At 39.1% G+C, this 22,047-nt stretch overlaps 2 protein-coding genes across 11 annotated transcripts in view; one reads left to right on the top strand and one right to left on the bottom strand.

The window, feature by feature from the left end:
• Window positions 1-19,900, bottom strand: part of MTMR7 (myotubularin related protein 7) — a 102,490-nt gene extending 82,590 nt beyond the window's left edge. For 2 of the 3 annotated variants that reach the window (XM_002756900.6, XM_035270197.3), the window contains exon 1: window positions 19,818-19,900. In XM_002756900.6, coding sequence (XP_002756946.3) covers window positions 19,818-19,841 — 24 coding nt within the window. In that variant the 5' untranslated portion in view covers window positions 19,842-19,900. Of the gene's footprint in view, window positions 1-19,268 lie in introns of all 3 variants that reach the window. The other variant, XM_035270196.3, reaches the window with a different exon arrangement.
• LOC128929422 (uncharacterized) overlaps window positions 19,672-22,047 on the top strand; it is a 110,403-nt gene continuing 108,027 nt past the window's right edge. For all 8 annotated transcript variants that reach the window (XR_013525568.1, XR_013525566.1, XR_013525565.1 and 5 more), the window contains exons 1-2: window positions 19,672-20,335; window positions 21,232-21,273. Coding sequence is in view for 2 of the 8 variants with exons in the window: in XM_054243796.2 (XP_054099771.1) it covers window positions 19,672-20,335; window positions 21,232-21,273 (706 nt within the window). In the remaining 6 variants the exon portion in view is untranslated. The remainder of the gene's footprint in view (window positions 20,336-21,231; window positions 21,274-22,047) is intronic.

Here is a 22,047-nt window from a genome sequence, read left to right as displayed (position 1 = left end):
AACTACTGCAATCATTCACTGTCCTCTTAATTGCTGTGACCTCTCTGAGCACGACTACTTGGTATCCATTTATCCTACACTAACTCATTACATTCTATCTTTGTTGTACAGGCTTTCATTACCAAAAGTTATTTTATTACTAATATTCCCTAGAGCACATGTACAATGCTAGGCACATACTCACACTAGAACTCTGGGAAGAAAGGAAAGAGCCACAGTCCTTGGCTCACTGGCTTCCCGAAACAACAGATTTCAGGACATCACAGCAACCTTCAACGGCAGGATCCTTAAAGACAGACACTACGGTTTTTTTTCTATCTTTGTAGCATGATGCCAAGCACAGGTGCTAAATATTTGTACAATGAGTGAAAATTAACAATACTATGGTAAAAAAATTTAATTATGTAATGGCTTGTATGTAGAATTAAGTATGATTAACCTGAAATGCTTTATTATTGAGTTTGAATTTTCAGACAGGAAGGTAAGAAAGATTCAGTTGTGGAAGACGTTGCACATACAGGAAACAAAGAGCAGAGACAAGGAAAAATAAAACAGAACTTCATCTACAAATGTGAAAAGTAGTGCCATATAACTAAAACAGAGAATACTGGAGAAGAAGAAACATAGCTGTTGAAAGACACTGAAGTTTGGACACTAAGTCACATTGAACCATTTCCTTCATTCATTCATACAACAAGTATTTATCGTGCACCTTTATTCCATACCATAGTGTTCTGAGTGCTGGGGCACATGAGTTGGGAAGATAAAGTCACTGCTCACATGGAGTTTGGAGGTGGGAAGGCAGGAAAACAGGCAATAAATACGTTTAAAAAAAACATATATCAGTCCATTCTTATGTTGCTATAAAGAAATTCCTGAGACTGGGTAATTTATAAAGAGAAGAGGTTTAATTGGCTCATGGTTTTGCAGGACATAAAGGAAGCATAGTGGCTTTTGCTTCTGGGGAGGCCTTGGGAAGCTTCTAATCATGGTGGAAAGCAAAGCAGGAGTACAGCTTCTCACATGGTGGAAACAAGAACAAGAAAGTGTGAGGTGGGAGGTGCCACACTCCTTTAAACAATCAGATCCCAAAGAACTCACTACCACAAGAATAGCACCAAAGGGATGGTGTTAAACCATTCATATGAAATCCACCCCCATAATGCAACCATCTCCCACCAGGCCCCACTTCTAACACTGAGGACTACAACGTGGCCTGAGATATGGTAGAACCATATCACCACGTGTGTGTGCCACAAGATTCATAGGGAGGAAATTAAAGAAACAGGATAAAAGTTGGGTGAGGAGGGCCAGTAGGATGCTGTATTAGTCCCTTCTCACACTGCTATAAAGACTGGGTAATTTATAGAGGAAAGAGGTTTAATTGACTCACAGTTACGCATGGCTCGGGAGGCGTCAGGAAACTTACAATCATGACAAGAAGGAGACGCAAACAGCAAACACATCCTTCTTTACAAGGCAGCAGGATAGAGAAGTACACAATGAAAGGGGAAGAGCCCCCTATAAAACCATCAGCTCTCATGAGAACTCACTCACTCTCATGAGAATAGCAAAGGGAAACCACTCCTATGATCCAATCACCTCCCATGAGGTCCCTCCCCCAACACATGGGGATTACAATTCAGATTACCATTCAAGATGGGATTTGGGTTGGGACACAGAGCCAGACCACATCAGGTGCCCAGGGAAGTCTTCTCTAATAACATGATTAGATATTTCAGTATAGAATCAGAGTGAGTGAGAGAGCCAGCCATGGGGGTATCTGGGGAGAGCATTCCAGGCAGAAGGAACAACAAATGACAAGACCCGGGGCAGAAACAGGTAGATATGGTCAAGGGCCTATGAGGAGGTGAGGACTTCTAAATCAGCATCTGTGAGGGGAGAAAAGTAGGAGATGAAGTGCCCCAGTAGATGGGCAAACCTTGTAGAGCCTCCTGGACAATGTTACAACTTTGACTTTCACTCCCAGTAGGGTGGGAAACAAGTGGAAAGTTTATAGAGGGAGAGTGGCAGAATCTGGGGAAAATCTTCTAAAAATGGGAGATTTTCCAAGATCTTGGCTTACAGTGATGATATATATATTGTTTTGAAGAGCTGCAATATTGTAAGTTCCATGAAACTAGGGCCCCTGTCTATCTTGTTCACCACTGGAGTTCCAGGGCCTAAAAGAGTACCTGGCAGAGAGAAAGAACTCAAGGAATATTTGTTGAATGTACAAGAGAATGAATATATGCATTAATAGTGCCTTTAAATTTATCTGTTTACCTTAAAAGGCAGAATCCCTTCTTTAAACTACTACTCAAACTGGCTGAACTGTTCACTGCAACTTGCACAGTTCAACTGTACCTTGAATGTTCTAAACAATGTGTGCTTTGCTACACGCCCTAAGGAATAAAACTTTCTTTCACAGCTTGGCAATAAATTTATTTCTCCGGGAATCTATGATAATCAGTGTTTTAATAAATGAAAAAGAAGAGAAAAGTAAACACACAATTTTTATAAAGTTGTCATAGCTTGCCACGAAACATTAAGTGGGGGTTATTTTTAAACCATTTTAAATGGTTGTGGGAGGAAGGGTTGGGTTTATATCCTGGGAAGTACTTTTACTCCCAGAGGCTTCAACTAGCTGTCCACCAGGGGAAAGGGCACTAGGAAAAATAGTTTAGACTTTTCCTGACCTAAGAAATATGGTACAAAATGAGCTTCTTGGACTCCAAGTGCAGTATGAGAATATAAAACTGAACCACCACACAGACAAAGTCACGGAATCTTGGGTGTCTGGTCAAGAGGTTTAATTTCAAGCATACTTCACAGCCTGTCCTGTTCAGAATGGAAAAAAAAGCAATAAAAATAAGCTTTAAATAAGGATGAGAAAATATATGTACATCTGTGAAAATAAGCATTCCAGTTGCTGTTTTGCCCACAGAGATGAGACAGAAGTGATAACCAAACCTAATCAGTTAATAATGTGAGTTCAATAGGGAAATGTTGAAATTTACTAATAAATCATGGCTCAAGTAGACTTACATAGGAGGTTACGGTTTCATGTCTTTCTCATTCCTTACCAGCATATAGATGTTTCAAGGTGTGGTGTATAGTGCCTGCCTTAATTGCATTCCGTTTGAAAGCTTTCATGGCAGCACAAATGTTACCCTCATACTTTCCGCCACTAAAAAGTCAAAGTGTGTTTCCCAGTTTCTTCTCCATACTTCCATTCCAAAAAGACTCTCCTTTAGGAATCTAGGGGGAAGGTCACTAAGGCTTTGCCTCATAGGCCACTGCAAAGGGTTCCTAAGTGAAAGTTGACACCTTTCCTAAAATCCATGTGTTTGATGAGATCAATGTTTTTATTAAAGAACAATATGCTCCAAAGTCTAGGTGTAAACTAGAGTTGGGTTACAGGGAGGCATTCTTTGCAGAGTGCCTCCAGAGGAAAGGATATTGAAATTCATTGTGCAGCAGGGAGATGAATGAGTAGGACAAATGAAATGTTTGCATTTAGAAAATTCTTTTTATTCTCAAATTTCATGGAAGTTCTTTCAGCACACAAACTTGTGGCCACATCTTTTTACAATGATGGTGGTGATAAAAATAATTTTAAAAACAGCTAAAATGTACTATGTGCCATAGCCTTTAGTGCTATTAAATGTATTTTGTTTAGTCTCTAACAAGATATACATGAGAAAGCCAAAGCTTTCAAGATCATATACCTATCTATAATAATCAAGATTGTATGGTATTGGCTAAGGATGGACATAGAGATTAAAGGAATAGAACTGGAAATCCAGAAATAAATCCATACATTTACAGAGAATCAATTTTCAGCAAGGGGACTAAGACAATTAAATGGAGTAGGAAAAGTATTTTCAATAAATATTGTTACAACAACTCGAATTCCATGTGCAAAAGAATGCATCTGGACCTCTCTCTCACACCATATACAAAAATTAACTCAAAATAGATCAAAGACCAAAACAGTATAAATCTTTGTGACCTTGGATTAGGTAATTTCTTAAATATGGCACCTAAAGTACGAGCAACCAAAGAAAAATAAATTGTACTTCAGTAGGATTTAAAGCCTGTATTTCAAAGATAACAAGAAGAAAGACACCCTACAGAATGAAATAAAACATTTGCAAGTCACATATCTAATTATCTAGCAGCCAAAATCTACAAAGAACATTTAGAAGATAGATAACCCATTTTTAAAAACGAACAGGAGTTGGAAGCCGTCATCCTCAGCAAACTAACACAGGAACAGAAAGCCAAGCATTGCATGTTCTCACTTTTAAGTGGGAGCTGAACAACGAGAACACGTGGACACAACACAGGGAGCAAAACACACTGGCACCGGTGGGAGGGTGGCGAGGAGAGAGAGAGCATCAGGAATAAAAGCTAATGGATGCTGGGCTTAACACCTAGGTGATGAGATGATCTGTACAACAAACGACTCTGGCACATGTTTACCAGTGTAACAAACTGCACATTTTGCACATGTAAACTGGAACTTAAAAGTTAAAGATTACAAAATAAAAAATGAACAAAGGATCTTAATAGATATTTCCCAAAGAAGATATACGAATAGCTAATAAGCACATAAAAAGATGCTCAACATAATTAGCCACCAAGGACATACAAATCAAACTATCATGAGATACCACTTCACACCCATTAGGATAGCTATAATCAAAAAAGACAGATAATAGCAAGTGTTGGTGAGGATATGGAGATATTGGAACCCTCACATATCACTGTTGGGAATATAAAATGGTGCAGCCTCTTTGGACAACTGTTAGCCTCCTAAAAGGTTAAGCATGGATTAATATGATATAATAATTCCACTCCTGAGTATATACTCAAGAGAACTGAAAACACATTTTCATACATAAAAAAACTTTATATACACAAATGTTCAAAGCCTCACTATTCCTAATAAAAAGCATAAACAACTCAAATATCCATCAACAGATGAATGCATAAACAAATGTGGGGTGTATCCATGTAATGGATTATCCAGCAATAAAAAGTAATGAAGTACTGACATACACTACAACATGGATGAAACTTGAAAACTTTCAGTTAAGTTATGCCTAACTGAAAGAAGCCAGTCACGATGGACCATAAATTGTATGATTCCATTTATATAAAATGTCCTGGGGCCAGGTACAGTGGCTCACACCTGTAATCCCAGCCCTCTGGGAGGCCGAGGCAGGCAGATCACCCAAGGTCAGGAGTTTGAGCCCAGCCTGACCAACATGGAGAACGCTGTCTCTGCTAAAAATACAAAATTAGCTCTTGTGGTGGCACATGCCTATAATCCCAGCTACTCGGGAGGCTCAGGCAGGAGAATTGCTAGAACTGGGAGGCGCAGGTTGCAGTGAGCTGAGATTATGCCATTGCACTCCAGCCTGGGCAACAAAAACAAAACTCTGTCTCAAAAATAACAATGATAATAATAAAATAAAATGTCCTGGACAGATGAATCTCTAGAGATTTTCCGGGGTATAGGGAGAGAGAAAGGAGGGATGACTGCTAGTAAATACCAGGTTTCCTTTTGGGGTGGTAAAAATATTCAGAAATTACGTAGATAGCAATGATGGTGACAGAATGTTGTGAATATATCAAAAACTACCAAACTATATCCCTTTAAAGGATAAATTTTATAGTATGTAAATATCTTCGTCTTTTGTGGTTTTTTTTGAGAGACAGTCTTGTTCTATTGCCAGGCTGGAGTGTGCAGTGGCACGATCTTGGCCCACTGCAACCTCCACCTCCCGGGTTCAAGTGATTCTCCTGCCTCAGCTTCCCAAGTAGCTAGGACTACAGGCACATGCCATCACACCTGGCTAATTTTTGTATTTTTAGCAGAGACAGGGTTTCATCATGTTAGCGAGGATGCTCTCGATCTCTTGACCTTGTGATCAACCCACCTTGGCCTCCCTAAGTGCTGGGATTACAATCATGAGCCACCGCACCTGGCCAATATCTTAGTTTTTTAATTATGCCAAAATCAAAAATATATATAAGTGGCAGAGAAAGTATTTTAACTGAGCATCTGACTTCAGATCCACCCTGCTACCCACTATGGTGCTAACAGTTAATATACATTTGCCAAACTAAGTATTGGTTCATTCAACACATTCATTCACTCAATAAGCATTTACTGAGCACTGATTATGTGCCAGGAAATGTATTTCTTTGCCCCTTTAAACCATTTTTAAATGTATCATTAAGTGGCATTAAGTACATTCACTGTTGTGTAACCATCACCACTTTCAATTTCCAAAACTTTATCACCTAAAAGAAAAACTCTGTGACTATTAAGCAAAAATTCTTATTTTCCCCTACCCTCATTACTCATAACCTTTTACTCTTCATTTCTAACAATTCTAGATACCTCATATAAGTGGAATTATACATTACCTGTCCTCTTTTATCTGGTTTATTTCATTTAGCATAACGTCTTCAAGGTTCATCCATATTGTAGCATGTATCAGAACGTCATTCCTTTTCATGGCTGAATAATATTCTATTGCGTGTACATACCACATTATGTTTATCTATTCATCTGCTGATGGACTCTTAGATTGTTTCCACCATTTGTCTACTGTGAAAAATGCAGCTATGAACCTGTGCATACCAGTATCTGTTTGTTCCTGTTTTTAATTCTTTGGGGTATATACCCAGGAGTGGAACTGCTGAGTCATATGGTAATTCTACATTTAACTTTTTGAGAAACTACCAAAGGGTTTTCCACAGCAGCAGTACCATTTTACATTACCACCAACAATGCACAAGGGTTCCAATTTTTCCACATCCTTTGCCAACACTTGTTTTGTTTTCCTTTTCTTTTTTAATAACAGTCGTCCTGATGGATATGAAGTGGTATCTTATTGTGGTTCTGACCTGTATTTCCCTAATGGCCAGTGATGTTGGGTCTCTTTTCATGTACTTATGGCCATTTGTATATCTCCTTTGGAGAAATGTCTACACAAGTCCTTTGCCCATCGTTTAAACTGGGTTGGTTATGGTGCTATAAATAAGTACATAAATATATAATTGTTTGCTTTTTTAAAACAGATGCAAACACCTAGACATAGAAACCAGAAAAAGCAAAGCAGAATCTTTCACATTACAAAGGAGCTATCCAGTATGCTTTTAAATATAACATTTTTCTCATACTGGGAAATGTATTTACAGTCTATGAACTTCAATCTTGATAGGGGAAGCTGACAAAGAAGAAAGATTAAACTACTGGAAGTAAAGTGGATTTATGTACATAATATGGAATAAAATAGTCAACGTTAAACAGTTATAAAAAAACAATAATATCCATTGGGAGATATGGCTGATCATACCAACATATGGTTTATTTTTAAAATTTCCACAGAAACTATGGGGATGAAGGGAGAGATGGCCAAATAGAAGCCTCCACAGATCATCCTGCCCCCAAGAACATCAAGTTTTAACAAATACACACAAAAAAAGCACCATCATAAGAACCAAAAATCAGGTGAGCTATTTAAGTACCTGGTTTTAACTTTGCATTGCTGAAAGAGACACTGACAAGAGTAAGAAAGACAGTCTTGAATTGCTGATGCAACCTGTCCCCCATCCCCTGGCAGTGACCAAGTGCACAGATTCTTTCTCCTATGTGGAAAAAGGGAGAGGGAGAGCACACCTTCTTGGAGACTTGGCATTATTCAACTCAGTGCTTCCCTATCACAGCAGAGCAAAGCTATGGCTCTCTTTAATAAATGGTGCTGGGAAAACTGGATATCCATATGGAAAAAAATGAAATGAGACCCATATCTCTTGCCCTACACAAAAATCAAAACAAAGTGGATTAAAGACTTAAATCTAAGACCTCAAACTATGAAACGATTACAGGAAACGCTGGGAAAAGTCTCCAGGACACAGGTGTGGGCAAAGATTTCCTGAGTCGTACCCCATAAGCACAGGCAACCAAAGCAAAAATGGACACATGGAATCATATCAAGTTAAAATGCTTCTTCACAGCAAAGGAAACAACCAACAAAGCAAAGAGACAATCAACAGAATGGGAGAAAATATTTATAAATTATCCATCTCACAAGGGAGGAATAACCAGAATGTGTAAGAAGCTCAAACAACTCTATAGGAAAAAATCTAATAATCCAATTTTAAAATGGACAAAATTTCTGAACAGACATTTCCCAAAGGAAGACATATTATTGTCTAAGCCAAGTAATCACAGAAGTTGTGATTAAACACTCCTCAAAAGTCACCCACACTTCATGAAATCCTCACTTCTAATAAGTCTAGCAAAAGTTGAAGTCTGGTTGTCTTGCGTGGAGGCCTGGGTGTACAGAACACACAGTCTGCTACAGAACTTAATAATCCATATTCATTCATTCAGTGTTATGAATAAAGGCAGTTAGCTGACAGGTACCTTTCTAATTCAGGGTATACAGACCGTATGCATGTGTGTGCTATGTGCATGTGTATAGGTATGTGTGTATGTTACAGGGAAAATGCTATGGAGAAAAATATAAAGAGGTAAAGTATGTTGGTTAGGGTGAGTTAGAATTGTTATTTTATATGTGATAACTTGGCTTTCTTGATAAAATAATATTTGAGCAAAGACCCAAAAAAGTGTGGGAGCAAGCCATCTCCATATCTAAGGAATGCAAGTTCCAGGCACATGAAACATCTAGTGCAAAGGTCTTGAAAAAGGGGGTGCTTGGTCACTATGTGACCACTACTCCCTGGATATTCCAAGCACACCCTTTCCAAGAGCAGGGAGTGAGGTAGTTGTGGGAAATGAGATTTGAGAGGGAGAAGGGGCAGATAATGTACAGAATTTCCCTCTAGGTTTGAGGAGACCCACGAAAGAAGTCCAAGCTCCAAATTACATTTAACAGTAACTCTGGCAAAATTAAACTGGTGGGGGAGTGACAAAGATGGAAAGGGGAACAGGCAAGAGACGATAGTATTTCAGAACAGGGTGGTAAGAATGGAGGTGGGATAACCTGGATATATTTTAAAAGTAGAGTGGTAAGGATTTACTGTTGGTGTACACATGGGAGGAGAAAAAAAGAGGAGTCAAAGGTAACTCCAGCACTGGAAGGGTGAATTGACGAGATAGGAAAGAGTACAAGAGGAGAAAACTGGGTGTGAGGCGAGAGGGAATCAGCTCAGTTTTGGACATAGTGAAATTGAGGTTCTTATTAAATATACGGATTATTTTCTTAATAAGACCAGGTAATATGACTCTTATGGATATTATGGATCTTATGGATAAGTTCCTTATCTTAAGGAACTACTAATATAAGAGTGACTTATTTTTAAAGAGTTATTTTTTTAAATCATGTATACTTTACAAAGGTCTCAAATTCTATTGAACATAGTCTAATATAAATTCAGCCAATAAAACTCTGGAAATTTTTCTTTTAAAAAAATTTTTAAACTTTTGTGAGCACATAGGTCTATATATTTATGGAGTATATGAGATACTTTGATACAGGCATGCATTGTATAATAATCACATCATGGAAAATGGGGTATTTAGCCTCTCAAGCATTTATTCTTTGTGTTACAAACACTCCAGTTATACTCTTTTAGTTACTTTAAAATGTTTAAATTATTTTTATTAAATTATTATTCACCCTGTTGTGCTAGCAAATACTAGGTGTTACTCATTCTTTCTAACTACTTTCTGAACCCATTAACAATTGCCACTCCCCACCTCCTACGAGATCCCACTACCTTCCCCAGCCTCTGGTAACCATCCTTCTATCCTGTCTCCATGAGTTCAATTGTTTTCTCAGCTTCCACAAAGAAGTAAGAATATGAAAAGTTTGTCTTTCTTAGCTGGCTTATTTCACTTGGTATAATGACCTTCAGTCTCATCCATGTTGTTGCAAATGACAGGATCTCATTCTTTTTTATAGCTGAATAGTACTCCATTGTATATATATACCACATTTTCTTTGTACCTTCATCTGTTGACGGCCACTGAGTTTGCTTCCAAATCTCAACTACTGTGAATAATGCTCCCATAAGCATGGGAGTGAAGATATCTCTTGGACATACTGACTTCCTTTCCTTTGAGTATATAACCAGCAGTGGGCTTGCTGGATTGTATCCTAGCTCTATTTTTAGTTTTTTGAGGAACCTCCAAACTGTTCTCCATAGTGATTGTACTCATTTACATTCCCACCAACAGTGTATGAGGGTTCCCTTTTCTTCTTATCCTTGTCAGCATTTATTATTGCCTGTCCTTTGGATAAAAGCCATTTTAACTGGGGTGAGATAATATCTCATTGTAGTTTTGATTGGCACTTCGCTAATGATTCCTGATGTTGAGCACCTTTTCATATACCTGCTTGCTATTTAAAAAAAAAAAAAACACTGCCACAACTACAATTTTAAGTGGATTGCTTCATTCCAACAAACTTACCAGCCTTGTCTTTGGAGCAAGCATATTGGATTAAACAGACTACCTTCTCAACAGCTGTTAAGTACTGGGCAATAAAGGTCTGACAATTAAACAGCAATACATATATAAACAGGTTGAAATCAAAACACCATACTGAGGTTGGTTCTTTTGATAAAATCAAATTGCAATGACAAGAAAAAGCAAGAGGAACGCTTGATAATATAAAAGCAGCCCATTACCCTAGAGGCAAGAATGCAAGCAGGACTCCAGAGGGCCTGGAACCAGCATTATAAAGCCACTGAGAACCCAAACTGCATTTTCTTTCCTGTTCTTAACTTCAAAACGCAAAATGGTAGAGTTGTTAAGAACACACACTCTGGGGCCACGCTGCCTGGTTTTGAATCCTCACTCTGGCTCTTACAGTTCACTAACTTATTTGACTTCAGTTTCCTCTTCTGTGAAATGGGGATAACAATAGCAGTCACCTCTTAGGGTGGTTGTGAGGTCTAAGTGTCTTATTAAATGTAAATCTATAGAATGGTGCCTATCACAATAGCTATAGTGTTATTTAAGAATTTTCTTTTATCAGTACTATCAGTACTCTTGTTATATTTATTGCTTTTGTTACCAGTAATTGCAAAAAATAAATTCAATCTCACCAATAAACAAATAAACATAAACTGATGGAAACTATACTTCATATATAATTCTCAAGAATTGTTTCAAAGGGGATTCCTCTGCTACACTAGCAGACACAATCCTAGTGAAAAACATAGCAGTCAGCATCAAAAATCTTTAAAATATATATAGAAATGGAATCAGAAAATATACTGTACAAATTTAATCTGAGGTAACAGAGATTTGCACAACAATTTAAATACAATGAGGTTTATCAGGTTTTTTTGTTTTTTGTTTTTTGAGCCAGAGTCTCACTCTGCAGCCAGGCTAGAGTGTAGTGGTGCAATCCTGGCTCACTGCAACCTCCATCTCCCGGGTTCAAGTGACTCTCCTGCCTCAGACTCCGAGTAGCTGGGATTACGGGTTCCTGCCACTATGCCCAGATAATTTTTGTATTTTTAGTAGAGACAGGGTTTCACCATGTTGACCAGGCTGGTCTCAAACTTCTGACCTCAAATAATCTGCCTGCCTCGGCCTCCCGAAGTGCTGGCATTACAGGCGTGAGCCACTGCACCCAGACTATCAGTTATTTATTGCAGTGAAAATATAGGGATAAATTAAATATCAACCACTAGGAGTTTATCAAGAACTAGGAAGTGTTTGAGATTTTAACCTGCTTACAACTAACAAGTAGCCTCCCACAGTTTCATATGCTGGCAGAAGACACAAGATTTCTGGGTCAGAGACAAAGGACATTAGTATTCTCTGTACACCAGGAGGTATAAGCTTCATCTTTGTATTAACTCTCCATGCTTCCCCTCCCAAGTCTAAGGGGCAATATGGAAGAGTCCATATGGATGCTGCACACAGCAGGGTTCTGCATCCTCAGTCAGGAACCTTGAAGACTCAGGGTTTAAGAAATGCCTGTCATATAAACCGGATGCAAATAATCCTTTGTCCCTGAGGATAACCTTATCTTTATTACCCCAGACAGCAAATAAACCTGCCCTCTGCTACTAAGGAAGAAGCTATTCCTCTCTTTCAAGGCTGTTCAGTATAAAATCATCCTTGAAAAGATGGTTCAGAACGAAAGTGCAAAACTGCAAAAAGCCGTGGGGAATTGCCTCCAGATACTACATAACGTATGGTCACAATGTGGATTATGTGGTTATAAAAAAATTACTTTTCAGAAAGATATTTAATGAAAAAAATATTTTGACATATTAAAAAACAGGTTCTCACTCCCCAAAACTACACACACACACACACACACACACACACACACATTTCTCTCATGAGAGAGAAAATGGACATGATTTTCTTTTAAATTGCATTGCCTTATAAATGTAAAGAAAAAGGCTAATATACACACAGCAGTAGTTTTTCTGGATTTTGAGATTATGCAGAATTGCTATTTTCTTTTTTTAATTATTTTTTATTTTTTAAAGACAGGGTTTCGCCATGTTGGTCAGGCTGGTCTTGAACTCCCGACCTCAGGTGATTCACCCGCCTTGGCCTCCAAAGTGCCTGGATTACAGGTGTGAGCCACCGCGCCTGGGCCCCTTTTCTTTTTTCTTTTTTTTTTAAAAGACCAGAATTGCTAATTTCTTTCTGCTCCTTTGAACGAAATTTTCTGTAATGTATGGCTTTCTACAAAATACATATAGATATGATATCAAAAGCACAAGTGACAAAAAAAAAGTTGGACGTCATCAAAATTAAAAACTTTTTGTGCTTCAAAGGACATCATCAAAACAGTGAAAAGAAAACCTACAGAAGGGGAGGAAATATTTACAAGTCATATAACTGATTAGGGATTTGTATCCAGATTACATAATTTTGCAATCTAATAATTTGAGACAAATAACTGAATTAGGAAAGGAACAAAGGAATTGAATAAGCATTTCTCCAAAAAGACAGGAAAATGTTGATAAGCACAAGAAAACACGCTCAACATCATTAGTCATTAGAAAAACACAAATCAAGACCACGATGAGATACCACTTCACACCCACTTGAATGGCTAAAATAACAAGTGTCAGTGATGATATGGAAAAATTGGAACCCTTACACATTGTTGTCGGGGTTTTGAAACCGGGCAGCCACTTCAGAAAATACTCTGGCAGTGCCTTAAAATGATAAGCACAAAGTTGCTATATGATTCAGCAATTCCATTCTTAGAGAAATGAAATTCTATCCAAGAGAAATAAAAACATATGTCCACACAAAAACTTATCACCGAAGTTTATAATTGCCAAAAATGGCCACACGAATGTCCCTCAATTGATAAATGTATAAACAAAATGCAGTATTAGCCACAGAACACATAAAACAAAATGAAGTGCTAATACATGCTACAACTTAGACAAATCTTAAAAACATTAAAAGAAAAGGTCACAAAAGCCTCACATTTTATGATTACATTTTTATTAAATGTCCAGAAAAACAAACATATATAGAGACAGAGAGTATATTTACGGTTACCTTGGGTGGGGAGAGGGAGAAATGGAGATTGATCAATAATGAGTATAGGGTTTCTTTTCGGAGTAATGAAAATGTTCTGAAATTAGATAATAATGATGGTGGTACAACTCTGTGAATATACAACAAAATCACAGAATTGCATACTTTAGAAAGATAAATGTTATGCTATGTCAATTATATCATACTTCAATAAAGCTATCATAAATACATACACTATACATGCACACTAAATCACCCATTATAAAATGGGGAAAATATAAACAACTCAAAAAGTAACGAATTGATCACTATACATATTTTTAGAAACAACCTCACTAGTAAAAAAAAGAAAATAGACTAAAAGGATGAAGTGCTATTCTCCCCTTTAAATTAGCAAAAAAAAAAAAAACCTTAAATAACAAAACAATGGTATAGTAAAAACAACAGTCTATATGCTACTACTGAAAGTGTTAAATGACAGAACATTTTTGGAAAGTCATTTGATAATATATATCAACTATAAAACTATTCATTTTCTTTGACACAGTAATTCCATCTAGGATTCTATTATAGGGAAGAAATCACATGCAGATAATAAGGAGGTGTTCATCATTATTATAATAGCCCTAAAATGGGAAAATGGTAAATATAATGATATTTCCTTAGGATTTTTTAAAAAGTCCCACATAATCTTCTAAAAGTATGATCTGAACACTCCAATTTAAAGAAGCAAACTACAAAATTGAATTGGGTGATCCTAAATTTCTAAGCAGACAATGTTTAATATATGCAAAGAAAAACCACCAGAAGAAAATGTACCCAAATATTATCAGTGGTTAATTTCTACATGCAGTCCATATTACTTTTATAACCAGAAAATAATTTACTAAAGGAAGATGAAAGAAGAGACAACCCTTGGAGTTGATGGTATACTGACAGTGAATGATCAAGAAAAAGCAAATCTCATGGACCTCCTGATGTCCCTCCTTCACAGACAGAAAATGACATCACTATTTATTTATTTATTTATTTATTTATTTATTTATTTATTTGAGAAGGAGTTTCGCTCTTGTTGCCCAAGCTAGAGTGCAATGGAGCGATCTCGGCTCACTGCAACCTCTGCCTCCTGCGTTTAAGCAATTCTCCTGCCTCCGCCTTCAGAGTAGCTGGGATTACAGGTGTGCACCGCAATGCCCAGCTATTTTTTTTTTGTATTTTTAGTAGAAACAGGGTTTCACCATGTTAACCAGGCTGGTCTCGAACTCCTGACCTTAGCTGATCCACCCACCTCACCTCCCAAAGTGCTGGGATTACGGGGGTGAGTCACCATGCCTGGCTGCAGAGATCACTATTTTCTGATGCTGAATATAGAATTTTGTAATTATAAGTTGGTGAGTTCAACATTAATTCTGGCAGTGTTCTAAAATGAGTTATTTAATGGAACTTTGTATGAACCTAAAAAAGGGAAACCACCAATCAGCAAGAACATCATAGAGTCACTGTCATCATTTCAGACAACTTCGTTTTTGGATGAGCTCTTTGGCGAGGTGATGGAGAACTAACTTGTCAACTGCTAAATGACATCAAACTGAGAGAACTAGTGAATCTATCGGGTTCAAGATCCTGAGAGATGGGGGCAAGTGGCTTTAGAAGTCACTTTTGCTTCTTGGATAAGATAATGAATGAGGCAACAGAAAGCAAGGTGATTAAATAGTACCAAACTGACAGAAATGGCAGATGTGTATTTCTTATCCAAAACAGAGTAAGAAATAAGCAAAAGTCTAAATTCAATGAGATAATATTCAACACAGATAAGTATAAGATATCATCATCAAGTCTAACTACTAATGGGTAACTCAATGGGTATCATCAAGTTTAGCTACTAATGGGCCAACTGCTAATGGATTTCTTTCGGGGGTCATGAAAGTGTTCTGCAAGTAGACGGTGGTGATGGTTGCACAATATGTAAATATACTAAAACCACTGAACTGTACCCTTTAATAAAAAAGGTGACTTTTATATTATTTGAATTTTATCTAATTAAAATATAATTTCAAAATGTTTTATATATCATATATTATGTCAGATACATTAACATCCACAAATATTTAACACTAATACTATATAAGAAGATTCACAATACTGTCAAGTAGTATTGTGTACAATTGTATAATGTACAAGAGGCCTGGATTAATAAAGCAAATTGTTAAAAATAATGAGGCTGGGCACAGTGGCTCCTGTAATCCCAGCACTTTGGGAGGTGAAGGTGAGTAGATCACCTGAGGTCAAGAGTTCAAGACCAGCCTGGCCAACATGGTGAAACCCCATCTCTACTACAAATATAAAAATTAGCTGGGTGTGGTGGCACATGCCTGTAGTCCCAGCTACTCAGGAGGCTGAGGCAAGAGAATCGCTTGAACCCAGGAGGTGGAGGTTTCAGTAAGCTGAGATCACGCATTACACTTCAGCGTGGGTGACAGAGTGACACTCCGTGACAAAAACAAACAAACAAAAAGCAATGAATTAATCATTCATTCTTCACTAATTTACTGCAGGCTTAGCTGGCCCCAAGCACTGTGTTAGGTGCTATAGATACAAAGGGTGAACAAGATATAATCTCTACCATCATAGGACTTCCATCAAGCCAGGGGAACTTGACATTAAATGAACATAACTCAAATACATATAACAATTGTAATGAGGAACCTAAGAGGAAAACACAAGGTTTTATGATAAAACACAACAGGCAGATCTGATTTAGATGGAGGAGTTGAACAACGGCCTGAGAAATCATAATTTCAAATGAGAAGGATCAAGTATTTAGCCAGGTGAAGAGTGAGAATTAATGCTCCCCGAGATAGAACAACAGTGCACAAGTCCTGAGGCAGAAAACAACTGGTCCTGTGGGAGAACTCTGTGAAGGCAAGTTGTATCAGAGGGTAGTGAATAAGAAGACTGTCACAAAACAAGGCTGCAGAAATAGGAAGGGCTCAGTCTACACAGGGCCTTACAAGCCATTCTGGGGATTCTCACTTCATATCCTGAGTACAAAGGGAAGCTACCTAGGAATTTTAGCAGGGAAGTAGCATGATCCATTTGAGACACAAAAGCACCACCCAGGCTCCTCTGTGAAAAACGGATTCAAGAAGAGCAAAAAAGTAAATGAGGAGACCAGTCAGGGTCAGACTGGAGGGTAGGTGTAGAAAGGAAGAGAAGACATTTGCAATGTCTGTTTTGGAGGTTACCACATATACTATTTCATAACTCAAATTTACACATGTGGGAAGAATGCCTTCCAGAAAGACCAAAGTCTACAAAGTAGAGATCACTTACCAGGATCCTGGACACATTCACCTCAATCCAGTACCAAATTAAATCCCACAAACACTTCAAATTACTTCCAGGAGTCCCAAAATCTTTTCATTTAATTAAGCAGTACTTGAACCCAAATTATGTGTAAGCTTCCAGCTTAGAGTGGTAAAGGAAGCCAGAGTTTTTTTCAAAGTGGTGAAGGAAGTTTTCAGAGTGGTAAAGAAAGTTTTCTGAGTGGTAAAGGAAGCCAGACAGTGAAGCAGAAACCTAGAAGTTAACTGGGATGAGTACAGGTAATACTTGGTGCCCTTGCTTTAACTCATCTGCAAGCCAGCTTGTCCTTGGAACTTTTTTCCTCTCTAGAGGAACCATTCTGAAGAGAAGCACTCTGCTTAGCATATGCTGTGTTAAAGGCTTCAGTTAAACACACACAAACCCTCAGAAAGAAATATGTGCAAAGCATTCCAGATTATGCATGTGCATCTGTCTCCTTAAATTGCACTCCAGAGACTAAAGCAGAACACAGAGACTGCCATGGATATTACACAGTCTACAGTCAGTGAATGAATGATTTCCCTTGTAACAGAAAAGCAACTGTACATTATACATGCATACAATTCTTTTCCTCTTAAAATAAAACTCTACTACCCACATGGTAAATATTGCTTTAAACATACAATGGGCCAAATAAACAAACTTTGTATCTACTCCTTGCAAACGCAAGACGCAAAACTATGAAATTGAAGGAAATTTACCTATAGTTTCACCAGAGTATAACAGAAGCAAATAATAAAGATGAATATGATTAGTAACAACTACATATTTAACTCTGCATGCTCTGTAAGTAATCTTGTTCTCTTTTTCATTTAGACTGTTAAAATTAACTTTGCTCTTAAAAATGTAAAACAGAAGGAGGAAGTTATTTAACATCCAGGAATCATTTATCTTTGACTGTTATTCTTTTCAGCTTCTTTAGAGTTGTAATTATTTATTACAATATATATTTATACAACTACATGACCACTGTCAAAAATGCTCCTAGTCCCCCTTAAGTCCTTCCATGTTAAGACAGCTCTTCTAAGAAGGTTTCCCTTGCCCTTGAGGGCAGAGCTGATCCTCTATCCAGTCTCCCCCTCTACCCATCGCACCTTGTATATGTCTCTATCGTACACTGACATATTTACAACTGCCTCCCCTTCCAGACTGTGAATTCCTGGATGCTCCCAGCACTCAATACAGAGCCTGGCACATGAAAGATTCTAAATGCTTGTGGAATAAAATAAATGAATAAATGAATCAGATCCATCCAACCTCTGTAATTTCTGATTTTTTTCACTGGCATTATCCCAAATGTTAACGACCCATCCAATTCAATAACACTTCAGACAATTTTCCATTTCCCCCCAATTTCTTCCTATTTCCAGATAAATGGGGATTTCTGACTTGAAGTACTGCACTGCTTAGGGAGTATCAATAAACACCAATTTTAAGAGTAAGTAAAAACATTTCTTGCGACTCAGCTTTACATGTGAATTTGTGCCAGGTGTCTTTGTATACAGAAAAGGCCTTGTCACCCCAAATTCATATTCCATAAGAAAGTGGCATCCACTGCCATGTCACCCTATCATTCTTGCTATCGACATCCACATCAGATATCACTTTTATAAAGGACCCCCCTCATCATAAAAGAAAAAAGAATGCCCTTGGCAAGGGTAGAGTCCATGAGTTAAATTCGTCCTTCTGGAATAAATTATTTAGTACCACTTAAACTCTGAAAGCTTTGAGCCACCTATCCTGTGGTTTATAGCACTATCTTCTAAGTTTACAATTTCCTGATTGTGAAAGGACAATTTAATCCCCTAGCGCAAAATCAATACAATTTAAATTTACTGTTGGAACTGACATTCTCCAGCAAACTGAAAGACTTCTTTTTCCAATGACACAAGATAATTTTAAACTGCTTTTACAAAAAAGTACTCAGGAACTATTCCAAAATTTAGAAATGAATTCTTCCTGGATATAAAGCAATTGCCCCTACCCCTCTTAAATGAGTGGGCTCCCTGGAGCCACCTGAGCTACGGCCACTCTGACCTAGGTTTGACCTGTTACGGGCCTACATTTTAAATGGAAGTTCTTCCAGCAAAAGGCAAGGAGCTGTGGTGGTAGTAACAACAGACAGCCAATAGGATTTTAAAACATATTTTCAGTCCTTTAGGGTTTTCATTCTAAATTAGATCATCAGTACAACTACTGATACATCAGTTAACGTTTCCGATGTTAATTTACTGGACTGATCAGGGACCATTCGCTTCTGTTGATTAGCAAAAACTGGTGTTGTTTACAACACACCAGTGCGTGACGAATCCATAAGCTGCATCTTTTTCTCTAACGAACAAAACAGACTGGAAAAGGCAAGAACCATCATTCAACCTACAGTGAACATTGATCATCCCTTCCGTGTAAGGCTCCTTGAAGCTGCTATACTGAGGATGAGGATGGTGACTGAAAAGGCCGAGTCGAGTGGGCCTGATCCCCTAGATTTAACAAGCTTCCAGGCGCAGGAGGCCATCTGCCTGCAGCTCGTTTTCCTTGCACCTGTCACCGAAAGGCTTGTTTCCCTTTCAACTGCTCTGAGCAGCCAACAGCTAAAAGGAAAGGCCTCGCGCCAGGAGAAAGAAGCGTTGATCAACAGCCAGTTGCTAGCAGACAACTGAGGTTCCCTCCCGTCCACCCCTGTGTCTACTGTGCGCCCCTAAACCAAGAGGTCAGACCCAGCAGCAGCTAAGGCTAGGCCTGAGAGGCAGCAAGAGAACGACCAGGCTCGTGGGGACCCAGAGATGCTCAGGCGCTCCCAGCTCCTCCCTCGCCCGCGGTCCAGGCTCCATCGGCGCCTGTCAGAGCAGTCGGCCTCCCGCGCGCTCAGCATCCCTCCTCCTCCTCCATCTCCTCTCGTCCCTCCTCCTCCCGCCCTGGTGCCACCAACCTTGGGCGTGCGGATGTGCTCCATGGCTGGCACACGTCTGCAGGGTCCCCGGCGGGCGCGGCCTCACGCACCTGCGTGCGTCTGCGGCGCGACGGGAGGGGCGCGTGGAGTGGGCTTCGCGCCCGGGCGTGGGCGGAACGCGGGCTTGGCTCCGCCCCCAGGTGCGCCTCGCGCGGCCCCTGGGCTACCGCGCGGCCCTAGAGAGCGCACCTCTGCGCCTGCGCCCACCTGCGCCGCCGTTGCGCCGCACCTCTACCCGAGTGGCAGGCGCCGGGGCCTCTCGCTCCCTCTTAAGAGGGGCAGCCGGCGTAGCACTGTACGGCCACTGTTCCCCAAGACACAAAGAGGGCCTTGTGTTGGGTGTGGTCTCTTGGAAGAGAGATGGGGAAGTACACGCTGCTCCACACCGCCCCTGGGCTTCCTTCCAGGGCGTCCCAAGATAGGTGGGATTTCAGAGTGGGGCGGAAAAGAAGACTGCCACAGACACTCTAGAACCAGGACGGTCTCGTGGGCTCGAGGTGCGTGTTTCAGCCCAGGCGCGGCAGGCATAGCACTGGAGGTGCGGGTGGAAATATTAGCAGCAGTATTAGCGCCCTGCTAAATGCTCTGCTAAGTCAGGCATCTCGCATCCACCTGCGACTTCACTGTTGCAGACAAACTTTTCCCTTGGCACGGGGTTGGGTGTTCATTTACTATCTTTATTTAGCTCCAACTGAACTGGGAGATAGAGGTACAAAGCATCCATTATGCGGTACCATTTCCCTACTTAATAATATTAACGGTAGTTGGAACCATAATTAGTACTAAGCCTCTTGGGAAAAAGTCAAAGAGAAGAAGAACGTCCTCTATTTTTTTTTTCTTGCAGCCCTAAGAGTACAATGTTCCACCATAACTAAAATTTTATAGAATATTACATAGTTCTTGGAATATCTGTTCAATTTTTTCCTTGCTCTTATCTTTCGGGCCAGATTGTGAATTTTTTCTTTTCCGTAGAGACTCTGCTTATCTCTTTTTGTTCAAGGCCTGGACACATTGCAGTGTTCCGACAAATAATTAATATGGTATTGAATTTATTTTAAAAATTCCAGAGCCCTCTTCCACACATCTTCTGCCTCCTACTACTTTGGAGGCAATTAGGATTAGCACTATAAACCACTATTTGCATATGTCATGATTGACCCAGGGCGTTGTTTCTTCTTTACCGAATAACAGCAGGAATAGAGTCAAGAGTGCTCTGGTGCCAACTCACACACCGGCCTCAGTCTCCTCGTTTATAAAACGAGAAAGTCGCCTGCCTAGATAATCTCAAAGTTAGCTATCATCTCCAAATTCTTTCAGTACAAAGAATCTTAAGTACTTTTCTGGAGGGGAACATTCTAAATAGGCAAATGACATTGAAATTTTATGCTTTCAGGGTTCTATTCTTCTACTGGTGAGCTGATTAAAAGTCTACTTGGTGAGTAATTTTTGCATGAAAAGTGTTTCTGGCCTGTTGCTTATTATAATAGGTTTTTTAAAAAACACTAATTGGTAGATGAAAGGAAGTAAATCTGAACAATTTAGCCTAATGTTAAGATATTACATCACAAACGGTGTTAATCCCTAACAACCACAAAGAACTTTCTGGTACTTACAGTGTTATATAGCCCTCTAAGCTTCCTTGCTGTTCTAACACCACCTAGCAGGGCAGAAGAGATTGAAAAAGTAGTAAGAATTGGAGGGCAGTAAGGTGAGAGAACAGAGAGTATATTGTTGAAATGGTTGGCTGTATTCATCCTAAATAGAGAGAAAAGGAAAACTGGCCATTCGTTTACTCAGAAAATACTGCTATTATTTAACTATTGGTCATACTTAAGGTATGATGGCAAATCCTGGAAGATTGAAGGGAGTCTCAGATAAGAAGGACATTAAGCCCTGTAATTGTGATATGGCCAACACCACAGAAGTAAAAGACAGACCAACTAAGGTGGTGACAGAGCATGGAGAAATACTAAAGAAAGCCTTAAGAAGAGTGGTCTACTTTCTGCCTTTCTCCTATTACTTCAAGAAAAATCAGTGGATAGACTTAGAATCATGTACTTCTTGAAGTTTGATATTTGGTGTGTCTGAAATGAACTGTAATCCAGAAGGATGAATGCTGCATCTCTGAGTCTTCACAAAGCAGAAATCTCTCCATCTGGTCCCAGACCAAGAAATGAGAAGGGGAGAGAAAAAAAGTTTATCCTTCCAA

This window comes from Callithrix jacchus, chromosome 13, assembly GCF_049354715.1.
Source record: "Callithrix jacchus isolate 240 chromosome 13, calJac240_pri, whole genome shotgun sequence".
Classification (NCBI taxonomy): domain Eukaryota; kingdom Metazoa; phylum Chordata; class Mammalia; order Primates; family Cebidae; genus Callithrix; species Callithrix jacchus.
This window is presented reverse-complemented; position numbering and strand designations above follow the sequence as displayed.